The 27,619-nt window shown below is 43.3% G+C and overlaps 1 protein-coding gene across 2 annotated transcripts in view; it reads right to left on the bottom strand.

Moving 5' to 3' along the window:
- XPO6 (exportin 6) overlaps positions 1–22,273 on the bottom strand; it is a 1,073,945-nt gene extending 1,051,672 nt beyond the window's left edge. For both annotated transcript variants that reach the window (XM_069646882.1, XM_069646883.1), the window contains exon 1: positions 22,156–22,273. In XM_069646882.1, the coding sequence (XP_069502983.1) occupies positions 22,156–22,191 (36 nt within the window). In that variant the 5' untranslated portion in view covers positions 22,192–22,273. The remainder of the gene's footprint in view (positions 1–22,155) is intronic.
- Between the last annotated feature and the right edge of the window lie 5,346 nt (positions 22,274–27,619).

Raw genomic sequence — 27,619 nt, 5'->3', positions numbered from 1 at the left:
TCGACTACTGCATGATCGAAATTATGAAAATGATTAAATGCGATCATAAATTGTGTAGGATGATTTGTGGGGAGCCATCAGTGAAGTTTACTCGCATAGTCAAAGGCACCAACCTCAAGATCAAGGGTAGCGGTGTACACCACCATAACTCATTTTCATGGCCTGCTCAACCTATGCTTGGAAGAGTGCCTGCTGGAAATGTACTTTGTTCATCTGCATTATTGTTTAACAAATCAACATACAGTACAATTTCAAGTTTTTCTAACTTTCTGAGACTAGTTCCTTTAAAAAACCCAGTACGACAAATATCAGAAGGATTTATTGCTCCCCACTATTAGCTAGGCATGGACACTCGAACAGATGTCAATGGACAGTGCTCATGCTGCCAAAAGTCTCTGGCTTGCTTGTGATGGACAATTGGACAGTGCAGGTTTTCTGCTATATACTGCACTTACCACTTCCAAGACATGGGAACAAAAAGAATAGCGAGTTCAGTCGTAGTACAATTATCTGAATGTACATCTTCTGTTGCCATGGAAAAATATGGTTTCATTAAATCCAATCAACTTGACAGGAACGTTTCATTAGCCAAGGCCATGTGAGAGCCGTTCCCAGACATACAGCTGGCACGACACAAAATCAATTTAGAAATAACTTACAGCTGCAGAGGAAAAAATGGCTACAGAAAATATTTTACACTGGTCACAGTATATTAGCAACCATCTTTGGTGGAGCTCAAAAACTTGTGATGCATCTGTAGATATTCTGCATGAACAATGGCGTTCTTTGATGCACCAGTGTTCTAACATACACTCTTGGAAAGAAAACAAAACATTTACACTAATGTGCACATGGATCATTGAGCAAATAGCAGGAGCATAAGAAAAGGTGGTTGGTTCTAGGCTCCCTTCCTCACACAGCACTTGGGAAGAGTGTGTACAACAAAACACGTTCAAGAGACATGAGGAGATTCTCTGAGTTGAGCCACAGAGATAAGGAGGTGTTCCATAATATGTGCCTAAAGTACAGACCTAAAAGGTTGCATTTTGTCCTAGCAGTTATGGAGGCCAGAACAAGACTGGCTGTACTTGCACACAACGAGAATGTTGGAAGGGAAAAAGCAAAAACTGCAGGAATGTTCGTGGTGCCTCGTTACAGCAAGGAGTTTACCAAAAGAAGCAAACAATGGGTGGAAAAGCCAATCTTCAAGCAGATGGATTTTGAGTTTGTGAAAGATCCAACAGTGCTGGCCATGCAAACACATGGAACTGATCCAGAATGTGTTTCCAGGGCCCAGTCTATGCTACAGAACGTTGCAAGGAGGTTTGCCCTCCCAAACTTGTTGAAAGGTGGACTTCAAGTTTCAAATAATGTGTGGCTCTCTTCCAGTGTTTAACAAAGGCAGTTTCAAGCTTTTGTACAGCGCTTTGAAACGGTTTTCATTGTACAATAAATGGAAAAGTATGTCACTTGAGATGTAACTGTTAATTTATTTTTTATTACTGTTTGAGAAGACATGTCACTAGATTGGCCTTATAATTCCTATTTTTCTTTAATTTTTGTATTAATTACCATCAATATAATTGATTTATATGAAAACAATAAATAGTCTGATTATTTCAAGTATATGACTCAAATCAAAAGGTAGAAGAGACTTGTGAGCTTAAAAACAACAGTTACCAGGAGCTACTTTTGGCTCCACAGGCCAAGTAATGTAACGCTATAAACTAGCTCCTCGTTCCCTAGTGGTAGCTCCTTTTGTAATAAACTCAAAATAGTTGAAGGATCTAAGAAGAAAATTGGAACAGCAGACATACAGAAACTCAATGTCTCCAGAGGTTTCGTCCTCTCCAGGCTAGACTATTATAACAGCCTCTTCCTCAATGTGCCTAAATCCTCCAATCGTCCCCTTCCAATAATCCAGAAGAGGACTGAAAGACTTGGCCTCAAGCCTAGGGACCGTATCTCTCAAGCCCAAATACATCTCCACTGGCTCCCTGTGGATGCAAGGATCAAGTTCAAGAACCTTTGCATCAACCACAAGGCTTTCTGGGGCCAGGGACCCCACTACTTACGGCTCCTTCTCTAAACATCTCCCTATTAGAGACCTTTGATCATCTAGCTGCAATTCTCTGCCCATCAGATGCTATTCCAAGCAGAGAGTGTGGGGTGTATCTCATTCCTCGGCAGCAGCATCCCTCTGTAATGGCATCCCTGCTCAAGTTCCGGAAGATTCTCAAAACCCACCTTTCTTCATTCCCTCCTCCCCTGCTAATGCCCCCCTCGGTCACATTGACTGGCTACCTGGTCCCTTCTGAGCTCCACAGGGCATGAGGCCCTCCTTGCCAAGTATACCTCAGCACCCTGTCTTCCTGTGACCAACCTGCACTTGCCCTTTCGGGCCCCAACCAAGCCTGGTGGGGTGTGCATCCACACCGCGCCTGGTCCACACCCCTCCTCGCGCTTCGCACGTGGTCCTCTCTCCCTGCTTGCCCCGGCCTCCCCTTAGCAGTTGCCTAGCCCCATTGGCCCTCTTCTCCCCTGCTCATCCTCATCCCCTGCACTTGTATACATTGTCTTGCCCTGCATCTTCCTCCCACCCTAGCATTTTCCCCTCCTGCCCACAACTACACCTCCCCCTTCTCCATTCCCTCCCCCCTCCACTTTTACTGCTCTTGCATGATCCGAATGACAAGACCTAGAAGGAACGTTATTGGTGGTTTCTTCCCTACCGACCCCCCTTTTGTGTCTTGTGGCACCTTGAAACACCGGTTTTTGTACAGGCACTTTACAAATAACCAATAAAATACATTAAGTCTAACCTCGCTGAAAGTAAGAATCATAATTGGCTGCAGATAGCAATAGACCAAATGTTCATGTGCCACAGTGTTGGCCAACGTTGAAATAACTAGCGAAGGTTATGCCAATGTGCACTATGAACATGCGCCTGTGGCCTTTGTGCATTTACATCTTGCTGTGGAGGCCCACATGTGGAGGACAATCAGGCACGCATGCATCAATGCAGAAATCAATATGATTGCTGGAATAGATATAAGAAGCCAGTAAGCCTTTCAAAACTGCACTCATTTGAGGCATCCTGGAATTTTAGTGATGTAAACTTTTTTCTTTTTATTGTTGCTCATTGCACATGTTGCCCTGCCAACAACAGTCCACCCAGCCTGAACCAAATTGCCCCTCCCTTCCCAGTCAGTTCGTGCCATCACTATATTAACCCATCGCTTTTGTATTCAAATTCTGTTTATTTCAGAAAAGCAGTGGCCCACTTTGGCCACATAAACTGCTCTGTTGAAGCATAGGGAAATCTGAGCCTGTCTGCACATTGCCTAGGGTCATCTTTGAAAGAATATGTAAATGATGGGACCAAGCGCATTGATACCGTTCAAATGGAAGTAAATATTTTCATAAGTGGGAAACTTGAAATATTTTGTTGTTTTTCACTGCAGAGCTCGCCATTAATTTTGTTCAATTTTGTAGCATGTGTTCCCAAAACAAAACTCACTCGGACACGCTGGATGAAGGGTCGAATTGTTATGTGTCCTTGAATCCACCGCACTAACAACTTGAAGGCCCAAATGTGACAAATATCCACAAAGAAGTGATAAGATTCACTATATTGAAAGCTTACGTGGGAATGTTAAGTTTCTATCACTTACTGAGATCAGTCTTGCGAAGTGGTTGGTCATCGGTCACATAGGGGGAATGGAAACACAAGACACAATGCAAGGAGTTTTAAAAAATATTTATGAAAGGGAGGATGGCAATTGTGTTGTATGCTATATGATTAACATGGTGACGGATGAATGCTCAATTTGAGGCAAATAATAGATACTGTACATGTTAATTGTAACTTAAATTGATAGTTAACATAAATATGTACAATTATAAATTGGGTACTGAAATATACTTGAGCATTTTTGATGTTGCATAGTTATATTATACCGATGTGTGCCTGTCAAGGGTAAAGTTTACCAATCGATGGCTTCTTCAACCGCAATTGGACAATAATCATCCACAACGCATCTCTAATGACCATTATCTGGGAGGATCACCAGACACTGATCTGTCCTTTTGCGGTTGCAGTAATAGGAGCAATATGGCAGCCTATAGGTTCTGAAAATGTACAGATGTAAAAGTGTTGCATTTGACATTTAAACCACTAAATTCTCCTCTTTAATGGAACGCCACGTGCGATCAGAAATTGGCGATGGAAGTTAAACTGTCTGTGAAGAATACAAAGACTGGGATTAATCAATTGTCGACGGAATAAGCATTATAAGATCACCATGAGAACCATGCTATGCTCGCTACCTATAATCTCGATTGGAAAAAGTTAACCATGTTTTTGTGGTGGACTAACTACCTCTTTTCAGCATTATGACAAAATTTTAAATTACTTGTTACGCTCCTGGCAGTTGCGGTTTTATTCAAAATAAACCGTTTTTATAATTTTTGTGAAAAGAAACAAAAGTTTGTCTTTTGTGGATGTGTATGTTTATGTTCCTAGTTCTGCGTTAGAGAACGTTGGTGATGACAGGGTAGGTTTGGCTACACTGCTCACTAACATCATTAATATAGTTGGAGCTCATTGTGAGCATCTAGTGATGTCAGCATTTGGGGAGGGTGATCTGAATTAGTGCCACAAGGGCACTTGAACTTAGGGCGACAGATCAACAGATAAGATCAGCCCAAGATGACAGTACCCGACCTGTCGTTTTGGCAAGTGTGAAAGTGAGAAAAACCCAGGTGAGTTGCATTGGAATTTCATTCAAGAAAATAGTTTAAAAAAAAAAAAATGTACATATATATATATATATATATATATATATATATATATTTTTTTTTTTTCTTTTTTAAAAAGCGATGTACGATATAAAATACATGCCCGATCGATTGGGTGAGTCACATTTCTGACTAAACTATCACTTTAAGGCACAGAGAATAAATGTGAAAGCCAATACCATCAATTGGTTAATGCAGCAAGTGTGGATCTATCTTTTTTGTGGTAGCTTTACAAAATGTAGAACCGTAGAACAGGGCCAAAAGCCCTGTGCGAGTAGGCTATACTGAAAAAGACTAGCAATATTGAGACTCTTTAAAAGAGGGCTACTTAAGAACATTTAAAGAATGAGATGCATATTCAATACATCAACACCCAAAGAACAGGAGATCTTGCAGTCATATAGGGCACAAAATGAAATCTAGTATTTTAAGAGAATTCTGTATTTATATTTGCAAACCTTGTATTAAAAACAGTGCATCAAGACTGCACAAGGAACTGGCATTAAATAAACAAAGTGTTCCAGTAGTAAGTAAACACAAACATAGCACTACAGTGCACTCAGGAGAGGAAGAAGGGAGTTTGATTTTCTCAAATACAATAGCTTATTTATTGTTTATTTATAGAGAGAGTATACACAGGTGAAGTGCTTCAAGACGGGGAGGGAATACAGTAATCATTCTTCGGCCTTGAAGATTCCGACTGATCTAAACACAGAAACTAGAAAACTAGGCCAGATGAAATTTTTTCCTAGTGCAAGCGCATGAAGTATTACAGTTGTGACCAAAGCTCGGAGGGGGGGGGGGGGTAATTCGGGAGGGGGCGAAGAGATGTTGAGGGGTGATGGCTGGGGAACAAGAAAGACATCAACTGGCACTAGTACATTTAGGTGAGCATACATACAGACTGAGGTTCGGGGAAGAGGTGGGGGAACAAAACGAGTCTGTCAAGCAGGGCCGTGGGTTAAGTGCAGAGAGACTGCCCCGCTCAAGTAGCGAAGACTGAAAGTGCAATAATGCTGAACGAAGTGCAGCGGCCCGGTTAGAAGTGCAAAAAGACTGGCGAGGGAGCCTGAGACCTGTAGGCTCTGGGGGTGAGACAGGCAAACAGTCATCAAAACTGAAGTTAAGGAGGGGAGGAGGGTCTAGAGAAAGGAAAGGAGATTAGCAAGGGTAGGAGGAGGACGAGAAAGGGAAGGTCTTGAGGAGTTTCCGGAACTTGAGGTGTTCGGGTTCGGATAGAGACAGGGAGGCTGATCAAGAGGGAGGCACCTGTAGAGAATAATGATCTACCCCCAAACCTCTGTTTTTGAAAACAGCTCACACGCAGAGAGTTGGAGGGGGAATCTAGAGGGAAAGTATTTAGGTAGAGAGCATTGTGGATAGTGCGGGCCCCAGCCCCAGAAAGCCTTGTGGATTATGCAGAGGATGATGAACTTGCTCCTTGCAGCCACTGGGAGCCAGTTGTGGGATTTCAGCGCCAGAGAGATGCAGTCCCAGGGCTTGAGGCCAAGGATAAGTCTTGCGTTTCTGTTCTGGGTGAGTTGTAGAGGAAGGAGAGTAGAAGTAGGAAGATTGAGAAAGAGGCTGTCGCAATAGTCCAGCCTAGAGAGAACCTGGGCTCTCGAGGTGATGAGTCTCTGGGGGAAGGTGAGGAAAGGTAGAATACCTCTGAGGAGGTGCAGTTGGTAGGTGGACTTTTTGGAGATGTCTGAGATGTGAGAAGAGAAGGAGAGTTTGGAGTCGAAAATGACCAAGAATGTTTGCCTCATTGGTAGGCAAGGGTGCAGGGCCAAGAGAGGCAGGCCATTGAGAAAGTGGGAAAGCAGGAGTCCCAATGAGTACGATCTCTGTCTTTCTGGCATTCAGGCAGATATCATTAGCAGCAAACCATGACTGAATTGTGGCTAGACAATGAGGGATGAGCGAGGAAGAAGGAGGGCAAGGGTAGCCTGGAAGAGAGCTTTGTGTCATACGCATAAGACTGAAAGTTAGAGGTCAAGGTTGAGATTCTGTGAGCCAACAGGGCTATGCAGATATTAAAGAACCAGGGGCAAAGGTGAGATCCCTGGGGATACAAGCAGAGAGAGTGGTAGAGGAGAGAAAAGGCCAGAGTTTCACAGAGATGGGTGATCAAAATGTTGAGGTTTACCGTATCAAAGGCAGAAGAGAGGTCAAGAAGGAGGACAGAGGGGGGAGTTAGAGTCAAGATTTGAGAGCAGGTCTTCACGGGTGTTCAGTAGAGCAGTTTCCGTGCCTCTAAATGTTCTAAAGCCAGTCTGATGGTCATGGAGACAACCAACATATTCAGTATGGAGGATAAGTTGAGCGATAGCTTCTCCAGGAGTTTTCCCAGGAAAGGGGTGATGGAGACAGGCGATAGTTTGCCGGAATGGACGGGTCGGCAGAAGGGTTTTTTGAGCAGAGGGTGCATGAGAGAGCGTTTGAGAGGAGAGGAGAAAACTCCAGTGATGAAAGAGAGGTTGCAGAGGTCATCCAAGGATGGAGCAAGGGTGTCAATATTGTCCTTGATGGTTTTGGAGGGACAGGGGTCCATCTGTTTGGAGGAGGTTTTCAGAAACAAGACGTCCAACGGCATCATCAGGTGTAACAGGGGAGAGGGAGGAGAGAAGAGGGGGAGGAATGGTGCCGGCCGAGGAAGGCCCAAAAGATGTTGGTGCAACAGGGGGTTGTGGGGGGTTAACAGGATGTCCTGTGTTTTGGTGGTGAAATGTGCAGCCAGGGCTTAGGAAAGGGCCTGGGTAGGTGTAGTTGAGGATGCGGCTGCTGTAGGGTGGCAGTTCCTTGCAGACTTTGAAAAGTTTTTCTGTGTTGTTCGATGTTGCGGAGATGCGGGCTTGGAGCAGTTACAGCGTCTATATTGACTATGAAGAAGGCGGCAGGCCAGTTTTTCAGAGGGTACACCTCAAGATCCCCATTTCCGTTCTGCGGCACTGCACTTTTGTTTAAGGGCAGCCAGATGGGAGTCGTACCAAGAGTTGCACTTTTTGGAAGGCTTCAGTCGGACCCTCATGACAGGGGTAAGGAGGTCAAGCGTTTTGGGAGATGAACGTTGAAAGTTGGAGAGGGCTCTATCGGGGTATGAGAGGAGTGGAGTGTGGGATGCCTGGGGTGATGAGAGCATCCAACACGTGGCCCGCAGTGTGCGTTGGACCAGAGGGTAGAATGGAAAGAGAAAGGGAGTCTCATTCAGGATGGATGTAAGATCCCCGAGTAGGAGGAGTTGGGATGAGGAGGAGAGGCGAGAAGAGACCAGGTCAGCCCATTCCGAGAGGAAGAGGGTCGACTGGCCCGGCGGCCGATAGAAGGTGGCCAGAGTAAGAGAGGCGACAGGCGAGAGAGCCTGCAGACCAGGCATTCAAAGGAGGAGTAGACCTGAGTGGGAATAGTGGAAATAGGGATCCACTCAGAAAAGTTCAAGGCTACTCCACCTCCTGGTCAGTTGGGCCTGGGCACGGATAGGATCTTGTAACCTTCAGGGAGGGGTGCATCAAATCTTGACAGAGCTGTCCTTAAACCAGGTCTCAGAAAGAGCAAGAACATCATGGTCTAGGAGTTCCAGGAGGTGACAATGTCAGAGGAATGCTTGACAGCAGAGCAAGAGCTTAGTGTGGCGATATGGAGCAGGTTGCCACTTTTGAAGGACTTACGTGGGGGGATGCAGGGAACAGAGGTCCCCCCACGCAAGCTGCAAGAGTGCCTGAATGATAGCGGTAGGAGGAGGCAAGGGAGTCCCAGATGCGGTGGCAGTGGGTGGCCATGGCAATAGGGATGACAAGATGACAAGGTTGTCTGTGTTTTGCGAGTAGGCAAGGGAGACTGTCCCGTTGAGAGCAACAAGGTGGGAGTTGTGAGCGACGTTGGTAGGAAACAAGGCAGGCTAGGCGGCCATAGAGGCAGGTGGCAAGGGAGCCTGTGAAGGGGAACGAGGAAAGTTGATAAAGCAAGGAAGGAGCCTATGAAAAAGTAAGAGGTTGGGTTGAGGCCCTTGTATTGGAGATGCTGTTTCGATAGACATTTATGATGGCCCTAAAGGTGGAAAAGGAGGCAAGAAGGGCCGCCCAGCGGGTGCCACCATTAATGCGCGAGAAGAGTAAGGAGAGAGTAGAGCTGCCATATGGAGAGCCCATAGGTCAGGAGAAGGAATGACAAAGAGGATATCGATGAGTCTCTCTGACGGAAGCACAGACGTAGGTGTCAGAGATAGGAAAGCCAGGGTTGAAGGCCAGTATGTCCTCCTTCAGTTTCTTCCTGCCAGACCTAGTGAGAGGTGAGGGATAGGAGATGAAGAATAAGTTAGAGAAGATGGGTGGGGGGGATAGAAAGCGCCATAGTGCGGGGGCACAAAGTGTAATACACTTAACCAGGTAGAGCAGTTGTGGAGGTAGGCAAGGGGGGAGCCTGCACACATGGAGACACAGGTGAGATAGGGAAGAAACAATGGGAGATGAAGAGGGTGTGGGAAAGGATAACAGAGCAGAACAGAGGGAAGGGGCAGGGGGTAACCAGTCAGTACAATCCCATGAAAGCAGGATGTGCACACCCAAAATTCGATTTTAGAGCAACAACAAAACCAATGCAGGATGTAAAAATGTCCTGTTCTTTCCCTTTTAACAGCTACGAAATGTTACACGAACATTTCTTTTTTGTAATAAGAACAGCAGGTCTGAAAATTGCAATAGCAATTAGCTAGTGACAATTGAGGACTCTTGGCGAGTAAGAAAATGTGTGCTGCATATGTAGAACTTAGGGGGTGAGTGACTTTTTATGCCTGGCTAGTTTGCGGATTTGTTTTTACCCCTAAATACAGTCAAGCTGTTGGACCACCAGACCAGTAGATTCAGTTTTGGCAAGTTTAATAGTTGAACTAAAAAATATAATTTCTCGTTGCTTTTTATGTTTGTGCTGTGTTGTTGTGTACATTTTTCACTTTCCAAAACAATGTATTTAAACCGACAGTGAAATATGGTTTCTATACCGCAATAACCATGGTATACCAACAGTTGTCAAGAAAGTCTTCCTACGATCAAAAAAAACCCATACCATGGCATTCCTACTCTAAACTGATTCACATTTGAAGCAAGATACATTTAGAACAGACCTTCCTCCTTTCTGCAATCCAATCTATGATCCACCTTAACGGATCGACATGCAACCAATTTATATCAAAAACAAAATGCACCTGCCCCGCCTACCTCAACCCATCCCTACTTTTGTTGCATTTACCTACTGCTTTCCCCCGAAGACTAGGGTCTGGATACCCTGGGAGGTGGCTCAATAAGCCAACCTGGAGACAAGCCAGGTGCTCCTAGATCACTATGGTTGAGATTTGGGGCTTTATTAAAGCCTTGTAACATAACATAGCATAGAATTTGGGGCCACTTTGCAACTAAGCCGTACTGTGCCAAATTGCAAGAGCAGGAATAATTATTAGTTTTCTACTTCATGCCTTTAAGGTCCATGTTCTGATTTTTATGAAAACTGCAGACTACGACAGCCTGCAGGTTTCGAAAATAAAGGGAGCAAGCGAGTTCCTACTTGTAGTTTAGGAGAGCCAGATTAGCTCGATACAACCAGCTCCAAGGAGCAATTTTTGACTGCTCAGGCCAACTGGTGGCATTCATCCATACTTACCGGACATTACCCGTGTTTGTGCCAATATGAATGAAAGAGCATTAGGACAAACCAATACGAACCTTAAGGTAAAAGATCATATATAACATGTTACAGTCTCATCTTGTGGCAAAGTCAGATTTGCGGCACAGATTTCACTAGATCCTCGTTCACCAGAGTTAAATCCGGCTTATTGGGCAATGCCTGATAAGCCAGGACTTGCTTTTAATTCCTGCTCATCAAATCATTATTTCGCTCACTGAACATGCATCATACTGTTAAAAGGAAAGAGACAGGAAGTTAAATGTGCAAGAGTGGGTGTGAAAAGGCGCACACAGGAAACAGAGACCATATAACTAGTGAAAATATAATGCTCTGCAAAAGAGATAATTTTTTTTTTTTTTTTTAAAACGACGATACTTCACATATAGGTTTTGATACATGCGGTTACTCATTGTATTCTACACTATATTAAATTGATGTATTTATGATGCATTTAAATTTTGCAAAGGCAAAAGGTGCAATATTTTACGGCTTGTTAATGTGCTGGCAGAGTTGTTTTTTCCACTGCAAAGTATATGCACAAAACACCTCAAGCAGTGCTGCACAGCCACCAATGAAACATTTTATGTGCAACAATCCTGCTGTTTATGCACCTAACCGAACAGAGGGGAGAGGGAAAACTCAAACCGCAGCAACAGTACTGAAGAATCAAGCCTAAAAACTGACACTATGTGAATATGGAGTGTTAAAAGTAGTGGGGCAACAGGCTAACTAAGAGGCTATAATAGTCTCGTCTGCCATTAGATGCTCTGTAGCATTAAGAAAGCACAAATCACATTTACTTTAAACCGTGGACATTCATGTATTCACCCCATCGATAGGAATCCATTTGAACTCCTCCTTCCCCTACTTATTTTCCGGTCCCTCCGAGGTGTATACAAACATACACACACTGCTCATATCGGATTCCTTGACAGGGACCAAAGGAGCTCTATGCAGGGTGTGTGGCAAATCCTCACAGCAGGCATTAAGGGACATGGTTTAGAATCTTGCTGGGTTCTACGGTTTCGTTACCGTGTTGACTCCTGCCATGGTTTTGAATCTAGCCGCACTCAGAAGCCTTGTTAGGAGAACAATAAGAGAATCGCCACTGCCGAATCAAGAACTCTCAAGAGTTAAGCCACTGTTAAATGAAGCAGACGTTTCAGAGTTTAGCCACTGTTGAATCTAGAACAATCAGAGATTAGCCACGGTTGAATCTAGGTGTACTCTCAGAGTATAATCACTGTTGAATCTAGGAAACCCCCTCAGTATATAGCCACTATTAAATCAAGGAGAGGATTCAGAGTATAGCCACTGTTGAATACATGTGACATCTACAATGCAACCACTGTTAAATCTAGAAGAACTGCCAAAGTACACCCACTGTTGAATCCAAGGGAACTCTCAGAGTATAGCCACTGTTGAGTCCTGAAGTACTGGAATATAGCTACTGTTGACTTCATGTCAACTAACCACAGGCAGGCTATCGCCACTGCTGATCACTACACAAACAAAACTGCAAGCGCCCAGAAAGGGAGAGGACTATACAGGACCCCACAAGGAGAGAGTGCAACAAAGGACCTCACAAGGGAAGAGCTAACCACAGATCACCACAGGGAGGCTTTGACTACTGTTGAACCCAATTCAAATACAAGAGCCCACAGAGGGAGACAAATATACAAGGCCCCTGTTAAGTAGGACTCATACAAGTAATATTGTATAAAGAGGGTTTAATCGTAGAGCCCCCGGAGCAGCATCTGAGGAAAATCAAATCACATACAATGGTTCTGGAACCAACACATTCCAGAACCATATTATATTCCACACACTACACGTCATCAACGTGTAGTGTGTGTGAATCTATATAACATCCCCCTTTCTTATAATATTGAAATCAATATTATGTATGGAGTAGAACAATTGAAAACAGGATAATAGATAGATATATCTAATAGAAATAGCTGAATATAGAATTGAACTTTAAAAGGATACATGTGAACTGCAAACTGAGGAAACATCAATAATATACATAGTTTTGTATGATTCTGCGGTTTATTTTGGATAACCCATTTACAGTGGCTCCACAGTCATGCACAGTCTCTTTGATGCATACATTTTGACCATCATTTGAGGTTTCAGAGTTCATGAGATCCCATGTCATGCTGTTGCTATTTCCACTGGTACTTGGCATCTCAGCATAATTTTGCACCCTTACAATGTCATCATTATACCACTTCTTGCCATCTTCCAATACAACCGACTTGCCAGAGCAGCTTTGTACTCTCTGTGGTGGTTTAAAGCTGGACTCACCTTTCATTGGTTTCTTAAGTTCTTTAACACAAACCCAATCTCCCTTCTTAAATACCTTTTCTTTTACTCCCTTTCTGCGGTCATAGTATTCCTCATATTTTTTTATTTATCCATCACTATCTTAACAATTTGTTCCATGTCTATATGGCCATCTCTTGTTCCTGAAAACCTCCAAGCAGAGCATCTCTCCATGGTATAGAATTAACTATTGCCAATTGAGTCACTCCCTTCACAAACTTATTCATCCTCTCAACAAGTCTGTTTGCAATAGGATGGTATGGTGACATTTTTATGTGGTGAATGGCTCTCTCTTGCAAAAACTATTGAAATTCCAGTGATATGAATTGTGGTCCATTATCTGACACTATTTCTTTAGGGTCACCTTTTCTGTTGAAGTTTTCACTTAGGAAATTCAAAACTTTTGCAGTGGTGACACTTTCTTCTACAATACCCCTCTCAACCCATTTCGAAGTGTAGTCCACCAAAACCACAATGTATATTTTCACAACATCCAGATTTTCATATGGTCCCATGATATCTATGGCCAATTTGGACCACACTTTATTGGGAACTTCAACAGGTTGTAGAGGTGTTTTTATCACTATTTTGGTCTTGTGGCGCATGCAACACAGTTCCTGACCTTCTCTTCGACATCTCTCCACAAACCAGGCCACCAATATGTACTTCTTACTCTTCTCTTAGTTAAATTTCTTCTTAAGTGTCCTTCATGGGCCAATGCAATAATTTTTTCTCTTATGTCTATTGGAGGGATGACACGATCTCATTATATATATATATATATATATATATATATATATATATATATATATATTTTTGTTCTGAATCTATCCAAATTTCTTCTCTTATTTGGGCATAATCTCTTAAACGTTGGTCACATTTGTACCAGTCATTTTTTTATTGCTTCTCTGATATTTCTTTGTTCTGTATCACCATCAGCTATGTTTTTCCATTCTTCTTTCGTCACACCAGGGTTAATGGTGGCAATTATGTCATCACCTCCCAACTCTATGTCGCTATTGGTCTTAATACATTTTACTGGTAACCTTGAGAAACAATCAGCCACAAAATTCAATTTCCCAGGGGTATAACATATGCAAATGTATTGCATTATGTCAACAATCCACCGTCTAATTCTTGAAGATATCAAATGTGGTGTCTTGGACTGTAACACATGTACCAACTGTTTGTGGTCAGTTTTAAGGATTACAGGTATTCCCCACACCAAGTTCCTAAAATGTTCCAGTATCCATTTTACTCCCAAAGCTTCTCTTTCTATTGTGGAGTAGTTTAATTCTGCATCCCTCAAAACTCTTGAGGCGAAGGCTATTGTCACCAAACCTCTCTCTCCAACACGCCACCCAAACCTATTTTTCTGGTATCAACTGAAATTATAGTTTTGCCTTTGCAGTCAAACATGCCTAGCGACGGAGCTTTATTGATGTTGATCTTGATTCTTCAAATTCACTTTTGCACTCATTTGGCCATATGTATTTTGTGGACTTTTTCATAAGGTCTCTTAGTTGTATTGGTATAATCACTCACAAACTTGGAATAATATTTTGCCATGCCCAGGAAACTTCTCAGCTGATCTTTGTTTTTCTTTTCAGTTATGCCCAAAATAGTGTTCATCAATTCATTCTTCGGACTGATACCATCTGCATCAATTGAATGACCTACATACGATACTTTATCACACTTGATTTTGCATTTGTCTAGTTTCAATGTGAGACCATTCTTCTGAATTACTTGTAATACGCCCATACGTTTTGCATCATGTGCTTCCTCAGTGTTGGCCGATATTAAAATATCATCCTGAAAGCAGTATATACCTTCTAAACCACCGAACAATATAGACATCAGTCTTTGGAATACCACTGCAACGGAAGCCAGGCCAAATGGCATCCTCTTAAACATAAATGCACCAAGTGGAGTGACAAATGAAGTTAAATTTTTGGACTCATTTTCCAATGCTATCTGATGGTAAGCCGAAGACAAATCTAGGGTGCTGAACATTTTGGCCGGTTTCATGGTCATAAGTAATTCTCCTGTATTTGGGAGGGGATGTCTGTCTATCCAGATATTTTTGTTGAGGTCTCCGAGGTCCACACACATCCTTATTGACCCATCAGGTTTTTTTTACCAGAACTACAGGAGCCAACCACTCAGAACTCTCTATGGTTTCTATTATGTTCTCTTCGCACAATCTAGAAAGTTCCTTTTTTAGTGCATCCTTCATGCCAATGGGAACTCCTCTTACTTTGTGTGCTATTGGTTTAGCTCCTTTCATTAAGACAATCTTGTGTTGGAACCCTTCTAACAGTCCAATTTTTTCACAGAACACTTTGAGAAATTGTTTAGCTAATTTAGCTTTGATGTCATTATTGTCCTTCAAAACACTTAGGATGGGAACTTCTTCTCCTGGATGAATTCTGATGCGTAGGCCAGCTTGTTCTTCCCATCCGACCACTGATGATCCATTCTTTGCCACATATATAGCTTACAATATGTTTCCCTCCCATGGAAACATAATTTCACCCAAGTACATCCGATGATCTCAAAGGGGGTTTTGCCATACCCTGTCGCTCTCACTCCTGCGCTTTGTAGCTTTTGTAGATTGCCCGACAATACTTCAACAAATGTATTGACGTTGCCATGGTATAAGGAGATCCAGTATCTACCATTATGGGTAATGATATACCATTTATTTCCATGTTAACCCACGGTCCTTTCTTTTCTCCTATGGCAGTAACTGAGTATTTGCGCTTGTTGTGCGTCATCACTCCTGATGGTTAGTATGCTGTCAGGTCCAGTATCTTCATCAATGACCCTTACAGCATTTCTCGTTTGTCTGTTGACATTAAATGAATGTCTGCTAAATCTTCCTCCTCTTCCTCGGACATTGCTACACACCTTGGCAAAATGGCCTATGTGGCCGCATTTATAGCATTCTACTGCTGCAGCAGGGCAATCTGTCTCTGCATCATTGTGCTTGTACCATCCACATTTGTGACAATGGTTTTGAATTTGATTTCTGTATCCCATGTCTCTGGGTTGAGTTTGATTTCTGTATGTGGAGTCTCTACCTCTTTTCAAGTTAGCTCTGGAATTGTTGGTTGACATTTTCTTTACCATGGCCACTATAGTTTCTTCAGAGTCTTCTCTCGCTTCCTCTTGGAGCATTTTGATTTCTTTCTCCTCATTTTTTTCAAAACCTCTCTCTCTCATACATCGATCAAGTTCCATAGGCCTGCAATCTCTATAGCTTGTTCCAGTGACAGATCTTTGGTTTTCCACAATCTTTGTTTTAAGCACGAGTCTGCCACGTTTAACACCAATTGGTCCCTTAAATATTCTTCACTAATACCAGTGAATTTGCACGTTGACATGAGACTCCTTAAGGCTGCCATATAAGCATCTATCGATTCCCCTTTTAATTGGCATCTTGAAAATAATTTTTATCTTTCTAACACAATATTTGTCTCGTTTCCAAAGTGTTTTGCCAATTTCCGCAAAGCAGTTTCAAACTTGCAATTGTTATCTCCACTATCTCTATCTTCAAGTTCAGAAAGTGCTCTGAAGATCCTTAATGCTTCTGTATTTATGCAATTAAGCGGGGTGGCTTCTTTGAGGTCATCATTATATTTGCCACCACCCAAAGCTCTCAAATACACCTGAAAACCATCTACCAATTGTTCCCATGGATGTGTGGGGTTGCCAGGTAATGGAAGGAACTGTGCAGGTGCCGTGATATGTTGCATTTTGTTGGATTAGTGGAATATTCACTTACAAACTATGGGGTCTATGCTCAGACTTTATCCTGCTTGAGAGTTCATTTTTTACTATACCAGATTTTCTTTAGATGGTGTTTTGTTATTAAGGTTCATAGGTTTGGTTGTCTCCTGAAGCCAATTTGCATTTGGTATGTACTGAATTGTCCAAAATACTCGTACATGGTTTTAGCACTTTTATATTTATGCATTTGTCTTAATATCCATTGGATTATAGTCCGTTAAATTCACAAATCATGACTCAGTGTTTATAGAGTGTTCCACAGTGTCACAGTGCACGTATTGAAATTCATACGGTTGCCGTGTTATGCTCGCTATAGTAACTCAGATGCACTTCCCAAAATGGCCACCACGTCGTATCACGCTCTAGGGTCCCTTCCTCGAATGCTCAATGACTGCCGTAGGCCAGCAGTTCATAAAATATGCTTACTTTTATTCAGTGTCCTACCTCACACAACTCTAGCAGTGCCAGCGACAGGGTCCGCTTTCCGGCGTCGTTCGCATGGTGCCAGCGGACCACCCAACGCCGCCTCTGTGGTTGCAGCGCCACGTTGATCCTTAACTTGCAGCCGCCCAATCCCCTTCGCTGGATGCTCCGGGAGCCTCTACAGATAATCTCGTCTCCAATTTTTTAAGTAGGACTCATACACGGTTATATTGTCTAAAGAGGATTTAATCGAAGAGCCCCCGGAGCAGCATCCGAGGAAAATCAAATCACATACAATGGTTCTGGAACCAACACATTCCAGAACCATAACCATATTAGATTCCACACACTACACGTCATCACCACGTAGTGTGTGTGAATCTATATAACAGCCCCCCTCCCAAAGAGAAGATCAAACTAAAGATCATAACAGGGAGGCTCTCACAATTGCAAACCCAACACAAATAAAAATACAAAACTGCAGGACCCACAAGGATAGACAGCTACGCATGACCTCAAAAGGAAAGATATAACCACAGATCATCTACAAAGTGGCCCACACCCCCAATGAGCTGATACAACAAGATACAATTACCACAACAAGATACAATTACCACAACAGAAACTACAGGATACCACAAGGAGAAGACAGCCAAACAGGAACATTCAAGGAATTACCTAACCGCAGCCCACCACAGTTCTCCATAAGAAGGCTGTCACTATTATGAAACCAATCCAACTAACTAACTAGTCCCCGACCACCAAAGCTAGTCACCAAACTGCCAGTATTAATCCCCAATAGTAAGGGTTAGCCTTAGTCAGAGATTTAGTCCCGACAGCCAGGGCTAGTCATTGCCAACCAGGGCCATGCTCGGGAAAAGCCAGATGGTAATAGTCCCCATCCAGGGATAGAGCCACCCTCTGAAGAGACCCCATAAAAAAAAAGCCTGCACTAGGTAAGACAAAACGCGCAAGGAACAACCAAAATTGAACAAGCACAGAACACCACAACCGGAATAGACACTGGGATAACGCACCCACGGAAACAGGTCCACTTGCCAGAACAAAACCAAAACAGCTCTAGCAAATATCCTACCTGTCAAACTACCACCCAATCGAACAACCATCTCTCCTAAAGAACTATAAGCACATTCGTGGGATTACCGTAAACCTAGAGGAAAGACAGAAAACGCAGTATCAAACCAGAAAGAAATGACACCAACACACCATTCATCACAAAAAATTGACAACACAAAAGGAGGTGTCAGCAGGAAGACTTCCATGAATAAGACGCCAATCCAATAAGAAATCTGGCCGAACTACTCAACGAATAAACAGTGTCAGCAAACCCGGAAAAGCAACCAGTGGAAAAAAATGATCACCACCAACACACCAAAATACACTGCCAAAGCCCAAACAAACGACAAGAAACAGAAAGATCAATATCCAATCACACCAGAAATATACGACTTGCTATGCGATGGAGAGATAGACATGCTATTCCTCACAGTAGCTTGGCTAACTCAAAACTACAAGGTAACAATGCACGTCTCCCTACCCAACAACTCCATCTTGCATGACAACCGAGAAGGGAAAAGAGGATGACTTGCAGTTGCATACAAGATCCAGTTAATAATAAAAACAGCACCACCCTTAAACATCCCAAACAGAAAATCACTCATCCTACACCTAACTTTGGAACCCCCAAACTAACCTAACGTTTCTACTCATCCACAGTACAACAACCTATGACTTAACCTTAGTAGACACCTTCATGGATGCCATCACCAATACGACCATTAAACATGATCACATGCTCATACTTTGACACTGCCACATCACAAGAGAACATCATCCCGCCCAAAAGAATAATCAACTAGCGACAATGCATCTACAACAACTGGTGAAAGGAGCGACAGAGCAGGCCGCATACAAGATGCAATCTTCTGCAACAAATATCTGGTCACAACTGCCCCTCTGATGCAAATCCTCTGGAGCGACCACCTCATTATACAGTTTGTTATCAAACTGCCAACAAGGATATTTGACAACCTCCCTAAAAACCTTCCAATTCGAAGAGAAACTGGAGAGCCATTAACAGTGAGCACCTAAACACAAGACTGGAATCGGCAAAACCATCTTAAACTCTGCTAGAATCTAGATGAAAGAACAGACATAATCCTAAAAATGCATCACGAAAAAACTAGATGACATTGCACCAGAAAAACCCTTCACCCCCTCACTAAAGAAAACAATGGCAAGGTGACCACATCTCAAAACACTAGGAAAAAAACTAGGGTACTAGAAAAAGAATGAATTAAAAAACTATGACCAAAAAAATAAACCACATACCAAAAATAGATTAGATTATACAAAGCCGAAATACTAAAAGCAAAAAAAAAGAAAAGTATACAACGAACGGATCACAAAATCAAGTAACACCCAGAAAGAAATGTACATCAAACGAAAAAAGAAACCCTTCCACATGCAATAACGAACCGAACTCTACGCAGAAACTATTTGGCGACCTTGTAGATCTCTTCAAAATTAAAATCACCAGCATCCAGCAAATCATAGAATGCAAGCTAAAAAGCAGTACTGACCACCTCAACCAGCCAACGCCGAAACCACCAACTTGACTAAAGCACCTCCTGCCGATCTCATTGGATAAATTCAACAGCATGGTGAGCAAAAGCAACAGAGCGGGCTCTCCAGCTGACGTCCAAAAGATCATCCTCATCCAGATAACACCGGCAGAATATTACTGCAACCTCTTCAACCACTCACTAGAAACAGGAGCGGTGCCACAAGGTTTTAAAACAGCTTACATTTGGAATGAGTCCCAGTGTATCAGAAACACGTTCAATAACAAAATCAAGGGCAAAATCCAGGGTGAAAAAGAAAGCATAGTGTGCTGTAAGTTATCGTCCTGCAAGTTATCAGTTTGTCTTCTGAAGATTAATCCTCATCTCCCAGAAAGAAAAGAAGAAGAGCATCTAAAAAGGGGTGAAAAAATGTAAATATGCAAGCTAGTAGCCTGGTAAAAAAACAAAAATGAAAAAATAAGTCACTTGCCCTCTCAACTCTCCACAAATACGCATCACACCATTTCTTACTCGTCAACAGTCAGTTATCACTAGCCAATGGCTAGTAGCAAGTGCACAATTGAGGCCTGATATAAAAGGGCATAAAAAAAGACAAAATGGTCAAGTGATAGAACTGGTGTGCCAGACTACGAGAAAAGAAAAGCAGATCCTCGTTGTTTTTAAAAGTTCTTCCTAATACTCCGCTTCATAAAGCTAATAATCAGCAGAGGCCGGATAGTGGTGGCAGAAGAATTGTGGCTTAATGCAATGGTGTCCCTTGGTCCAAGAGGAGATGCAAAAATTCCTAAGCAGAAGGCAAAGAGTGGCCTTGCAGCAACCGTGGGCATCAAGAAAAAAATATTGCGGTAAAGGAAGGAGATGGATATTTTTCTATGCCAAGGTTTTTGGTTAAATTATACAATTATACCTGCTTAAACATTTTTTTTTTTTTTAAAAGAAACCATGGAAGGTAACATTCAACTAGACGAGATGCTGCCACGTCCGACGCGTCAATCCTCTGTTGCAGATGAAACTGTAATCAAAGACCAGGTGGACTAGGACACAAAGACAATGCAGGGGCGCACTAATAATTGATTTCTTCAGTTCATGCTTCCTGCACCTTCCTTGCAGTGGTCACTGGACCCCACAACTTGTATAGGGCAATTCACTGGGTTGAAGACTGTCACTATTCTGCAGGCCATGAAAAGACAAGGGAAGTTCCTGGTGTAACAGCTGCAGAAATGACAAGGAGGAAGAGTCCATGCATTTCGCATGTTAGAGACCGAAACACGTGTCTGGGGATGCTGTTGGTACTCTTGTTCAGAGGAGAATTGCCTAGCATTTCGGTGCTGGACTGCAGGACAAAGACTGATATGTTTGGGATATTTCTTTCTTCTCTGTGAAAGATAGTGAGCTAAAGACTCTGGGCAAGTCTCTCGTAACCAGGACTAATGTCTGGCAGGGAGACTCCCAGGACCCCCCTTGTCAATTTGCATGTTAGAGACTGCCACTCAGAAAGGAACCAGAAATCCACTACAATGGGGATGCCTTTTGAAGGAGACTTAGCCTAGGCTGCAAAACTTTCAAATATAATGTTAAAAGCATGTTCCTCATAATACCTTTCCAAAAAAAAAAAACACATTCTTGGCGTTGAACGTTTATCTTACGATTTGTGTGGAAAAAAAAACTCTATCCCATACTAGCCTCGCCACAAAAACATTCGACTCACGACGCGTAACGTCGAATTGTCGTTTTACGAAAGATAACTCACATACACTTTCCGTTGATTTTTTGTCATCTTGGAGTCTACCTACACATCAGTGCTTAACTGCTGGACCGTATGTGTAAGCCGCCACTAACCAACAACTGCGCCCACCTCAGTGATGACACATCTGTCCGAAAGCCTGCGCATCCTTACCAAATACATCTGTCAGTCGCCTTATCCCCAGTTCCATCCTTTTCGGCTCACCCTAAAATTAACAATGTTCGCTCACTGTCGTGACCAAGCACACACTGAAGTGCAGTTATATCTTAACGCAGTTTATGGCCCAGTACCCAACTCACACGCTTTTGGCGGGTGACACCCGCTTTGCAATCAACTGACCACCCGCCAAGCCCCCTGCACGCCCATACACTTCAATGGGCCCTCACCAACCAAAAACGAAATAGGGTGTGTTCAGTGCCTTGGCAGCAATAAAAGGTGGAGAGATATGCAGGGCATGTAAACGAAAAATTGATATATACTTCGAACACAATTTATTACTATCGATGTCCTCGCACATATACCTCCATCACAGGCCAACACGTGAAAGCCTAGCTATGCTTTGCCCTCCACAATGGAAATTACAAAAATGGAACTACAGAAAGCATTATTTCATAAACCATCATCTTTTTAACAACAAATATGTATATTAAATGGTTTTGATTGTATAGCACAGTGCAAAATCGGCCCACTAATTCCCAAACCCTGTTTTGGGAAATGCTGGGACAGATAAATACAGCAGAAGAAATTCAACACTTTGGGAATACAGAAAGCAAACTAACTCACCATGTCATCAGCAGCACGGTAATGTCTAGTTCCCATCTGAGAAACGGACCCTAGCTACGCTCCGCCTCCTTCTCGTCACGTGAGTTACACGTTACGTTCTGGCAATCTACATCCTGTGTTAACTCTGGAGTCTGGCAGCCTACGCCCTTCAGCAACACGTGATTATTGATTGAACAGGGAGTTGCGGGGGCTGGGGGAAAGCCTACCGGCATCACGTGGTCGTCCAACAAGCGGGAAGTCAAGCGCCGGAGCAAACATCGTGTTTTAGAGATGACGTAGAGGGGTATTTTCTGGCGTTGAACGACAGAAGTGGATTACAAACAAGTAAAAAACCGGGATGGGAACAAACATAAAAGCACTACACCGCAAGCCCTCATGAAAATTCGCCCCAATCCACCCACTGGTGGGCGCCCACATGAAATAATTTAAATTTTTTAGTGTTTGTATTTGGCAGTGAATATAAGCATTTTTTTCCCTGATTGCAAGTTACAGGCTTTGGTAGGTATCCATACGTGCCAACATTCTGTGACCAAAAATCTGTAGGAATCTTATAGTTTCAAAAATAGTAATTAGCATAATGACGACATCACAGGAAGTGATGTCACATGAATTTGACCCAATGAAATGACATCACAGGCTGCGAAGTGTACATTTAAAGCCCCAGAACCAACGTGATATAGAGAGAAATATATTGTTGTGTTATAAGACTGCTGACTGCCAACATGGGTCAGTTGCTGGAGGCCCCTGAGGTTCATGCATAGCGCCTTTCAACTGAAATGGGGGAAAGGCCCTGATGCTGTCCCTGCCTCGATCATTGTGGTTATTAAACAAACTTAGAAAGTAATTAATAATTGACCATATTTTCTTAACAAAATATACCAGACAAGGGAGATATGTGTTCTTTTTCAAACCAAACCAGCCATCTTGCTGCTTTTGTTTAGAGGTTTCTCTAGTTTTACCCAGATTTGTAAACCTGACAGTTATCCTCAGAGCTGTCACTGTTAATGCCAGGGGCAGGCCATACCGACAAGCCTCGTGCGTGCAGGAAGAAGGCAGCAACACCTGACCCCTGTGAAGGCAAGGGAGCACTGCAAATCAGGAAGGCAGCAGACAAGTTGAGCTTTTGATATTGGAAAACCAAAGAAGCACAGTTGCCCGGGGCATTTTCACAGACTGTTCTATCAATCCCAGTGCTAAAGTAACATTAATCTGAAGGCCAATGTAATGAAGAGGGTTAGAGAATTAGAATGATGTGGCCTGGGTGGTGGGAGCCACTGGGCGCCATTCCCTGCTCCCTTCCCTAACCTCAGCTCCTCTCTTGGAGGAACCTATACCCGATGTTCCCATTACTGTGGTACCTAATAAATGAACTCGCTTCCTTTCCTGACACATGCATATGACACACCCACACACTGAACCCACATACTGAAACAACGATGCACACCAGAATGCGCACCTGACGGAAGAAGACACAATACAACACACCTGCTTCCTTACACTTCCCTACACTTGCAGACAAGACACACACAGCATTATGTGCAAAGGGCTTCGGGATGCCCGTGGTGATGAGTAGCAGACTCGGGCATAAAGTACAAAATCAAAAGGAAATAGTACTGCTGCTCTGATGGTTCACTCCAGTTGTTACAGGTCCACAGCAGTGTTTAGCCATTGTAGTTTATGATTTCTGTATATATCCAACATGGGTTATGTGATGCATTTGAAGAATACTATGCATTGAAGACCATTTTAAGCTTTTTTGATTTCACTATAAGTCATTATTAACAATATTGTAACTTGTCACAAATGTTTTGTGTCTTCTGCTTAATACAAATTGTGTACATTCACAGCCACTGACGTGTGTGTTTGCTTTTTGTCCTTTCTGGAGTCATTTTGTGGGCACTTCACTTAGGGATTTAGTCCATTAGTATCATTGTGAATGGTTCCCCAATATAACTTTATATGTGTTGTTTCATTCATTGACAACAATTGGAATGAACCATCAGAGCAGCAGTACTATTTCCTTTTAAGACACACACAGCAAACATCAGCACCACACCGAGCAACACTACAAGGGACACCACTCAACGCGACCTCACACCGTCATTAACCACCAACAAACTCACACCGATGTATTACCAACAACTTCAACCTAAAGCACTGGTTGACCCATCAAGGCATAACTAATATCCCGCCAATAGACCGCAGCACAGTGCTACATCCACAAACCATCATAATCTACATGTCTCCCACTACCCACTGCCACCACCAGCGGGTCTCAGGTCTGCTACACCTGAGTACGATCCAGCCTCACCTTGGGCAACAAACTACCTCCTTGAACCACCAAAGACACTAATCATCTCCTGTTCGCCACTGCCACCGGCTAACCTCAGATCTGCCAAACCTGAGCACAAACAGAGCCCCTCCTTGGGCTGGCACACAAACTTGATGGCACCTTAAAAAAATACTGACTAACATCCAAATGACAACCAAACTCCTTCTCCACATTGCACAGCGATCCACAACCTGAACCAGAAACCATAGCAACACCAAGCATTCTATCATGACATCACACAGACTCCAAGCAAGCTCACATGACTCCAGCTCATAAAGACAGGGGAAAAGCAAGATACAACACTGAGCCCGTGTCAGGGGCTTTTGTTGGTATGTGGTCGTCACAAGTTGGGGGCTCTTTCCCAAAAACCTAAGAGCGTACACTATTGGGTGGCTAGGGTGGTTGTGCCTATAGACGGCACCTATAGAGGTTAGCTGACTGGCCCTTGCATGTCAGGTGGCTTTGCCTGAGCCTTTCTCAAAAACGATCTATTACATTGTTGCAGGGTCGCAGGATTAAAATTGGCCTTTGCATCCACCCCTGGATTTGTTTTCCCTGATTGTCTGGAGCGGGTCTCCTCAGGCCTGGGACCCAGCTCTGTTCTCAGCGCTCTGTGTACCTTCTCAAGGTGATGAGAAAGACTATGTGTCCCCATTGTTGCTACTGGTATGACCACTTTACCTTAGAGAGTGCCTGCAGGTTGCAACGTTGTAAAACAACACACATATAATTTCTTGTCTGCTTAGCTGGGAACGGCTCCTCTTCCCACTGTGCGTAAATAACCATTGTTCGGCTCCGCCGGATCACACGGATGAAGACCGCAAAATTGAGCTTTTCTTACAACATAGCTGCCCTATCACCTTTTCTGCTGCAATCTCACCCTATTTGCTTGTCTTTTCCTTCATTGTTGTTAAAACTTGCTAGTCCTCCTCTCAGCCTTAAATTCCCTCACTGCGCGCTCTTCCTCCCTGCATTTGTGCTCCCTTATGATCTGCTCTATTTCCCACTTCCTCCTCTCCCTCTTTACTAAAACTTGCTTTTTCTCTCCATGTACTCAATCTCCCCCTTTCTCCTCGCCTTCTGCTGCTCCTGCTCTTTCTCTTCTGCCTTTTGCTTTTCTCTTCGGACTCTCTCACGTTTCTCCTTTTCCTGTTTTTCTTGTCCCTCAACCTCTTCCATTATTTCTGCCCACTATTGTGCTTCACTATTCTCTTTGCAACCAGCTACTTCCTTACTCGCCCCTCCTGTTTCTCCCCCTGTCTTCCCATCTAATTTCAGTTGTATTTGTCCTCCTACCCACTTGTTCGATACTATATTCTCAGGCCCCTCCCTTCGTTCCTCTGTTCCCAGGTTACAACCCCTTGTACTTGTCTGCGTCTTATTGCTCACCCCTTTTCCACCTCCAGCACTCGTTGCTCCCCTGACTGCTGGTGCAAATCCTTTCTGCCCCTCCTCCTTGGTGTATGGTAGAGATGCGAATGTTGGATTTGTGTGCCCTTCCGCTGCTCTTAATTCTCGTATAGGGTATAATCCATGGGCTCCTGCTACAGCCCCTAAATTGCCATGTTCAGGAGGAGGTGGGGAAGCGGGGGCTGAGGGCTTTTCGTTCGGGCTCTCCTGTTGGCTCTGCATCCATTGACGCCTCACCACACCCCCCCATCATCCTGGAACATCTTCCAGAGCTCTAATATTGGCATACGATTGCTCAACTTTTTTCCCTTATAAACCTCTTGTATCTGTGTGTGTGTAATGGTTGCTACACATATTTGAAGAAGCTCCCGCCCTTTGGCCATGACTTATACACTTTGCCCTCTGTGCTTCATGTCCATTCTGCTATATTTACAAATCTTGTCCTTATATCGCGGAAGGGCCTTACATAGATGCTGTAGGGGCGTGTCCCCCACACCTTTACCACAATACATTGCTTTTTACCGCAGACTTGACCTCAAGTCGAGGTTTTCGACACTTCCGTTATTATTCAGATACAAAAATACAGTTTATCTTATTTTTCTTCTATTTCGCATATACCAGCTCTTTTCATACCTTCACTAGCCTCTCTGGCTCCCAACCAACTTCTCAGGCATGCTCCATGCACTGCCCTTCTGCAAGTCTCTGCCTCCTCGGACACACCCACCGATCGTGCGCATGTGCCTTCCGCGCACCACCACAGAACAGCCTAGTCCATCAATTTATTATTGTCAAAGCTGAACTCTGCACTTCCTCGTGCTCGCCTAATCCTATACACAGACCTCACTGGTGACGTCACTTCTTCAGTAAGCAAATGGATGATAGAAATCACTAACAGAGCTCACAACGACATTGTCTCTTTACACTGACATTTTCATAAACCCAACCAACATGTACCCACGGCCGTCGTCCTGCCTCCAAACAGAGGATACCAATATTTCACATGCTCAATCTGTACCTACAGCGTTGTCTTGTAGATAAAACGCCTCCACAAGACTTAACCAGAAGAACACCTTCCGCTGTTTGAGCTTATCTCCTTTACTAAGCTCTATACACGGTGATACCATCATCCATGACTCGAGCTAAAACACCCAATCCACAGGAAATCCAATATTTACATAACTTCTGTCATTCGTACCCTTAAGTCAATAGTCTAGGCTAACCACTTGATCCTTTTACCTCAAGATCGAATGTTCCCTAACCAAATGGTATCTACCTCTGCTCCTTTCTCTAATATTGCTAAAATTACTCAACAATACTTCAACAATACTCAACAATACGCATCGCCATCCCACACCCAACATTGCTTTACCACCCCCCTCAATTGTCGTGTAGCTGAGTAAATCTTTACACTCTGTGATTCACTGGTTCTACGTTATTTCGCCACGGTATTTTTCATCGCTGGTTTTTTCATCGCCGTTTTTTTGTTGAAAAACTCGGGTTTTTTTTGTTTTTTTTGAGGGGTTGCCCCCTCAAGGCCCCCCCTTTTTTTTATTCCCTTACACCCACAACCATATATTTAATTTTTTAACCCCCCAAAAAAAAAGATGATTTTTTTTTAAAATAAAAACGGCGATGAAAAAACACGCGATGAAAAATACTGCGGTGAAATGCGTTTATACCGATCCACTGATGGTGCTCGGCCACCGGCTCTCCCCCAAGCTG

Source organism: Ambystoma mexicanum, chromosome 2q (genome assembly GCF_040938575.1).
Source record: "Ambystoma mexicanum isolate Mex_15411 chromosome 2q, UKY_AmexF1_1, whole genome shotgun sequence".
NCBI lineage: Eukaryota > Metazoa > Chordata > Amphibia > Caudata > Ambystomatidae > Ambystoma > Ambystoma mexicanum.
The sequence above is the reverse complement of the archived record's forward strand: the minus strand, read 5'-3'. Positions and strand labels throughout refer to the sequence as shown.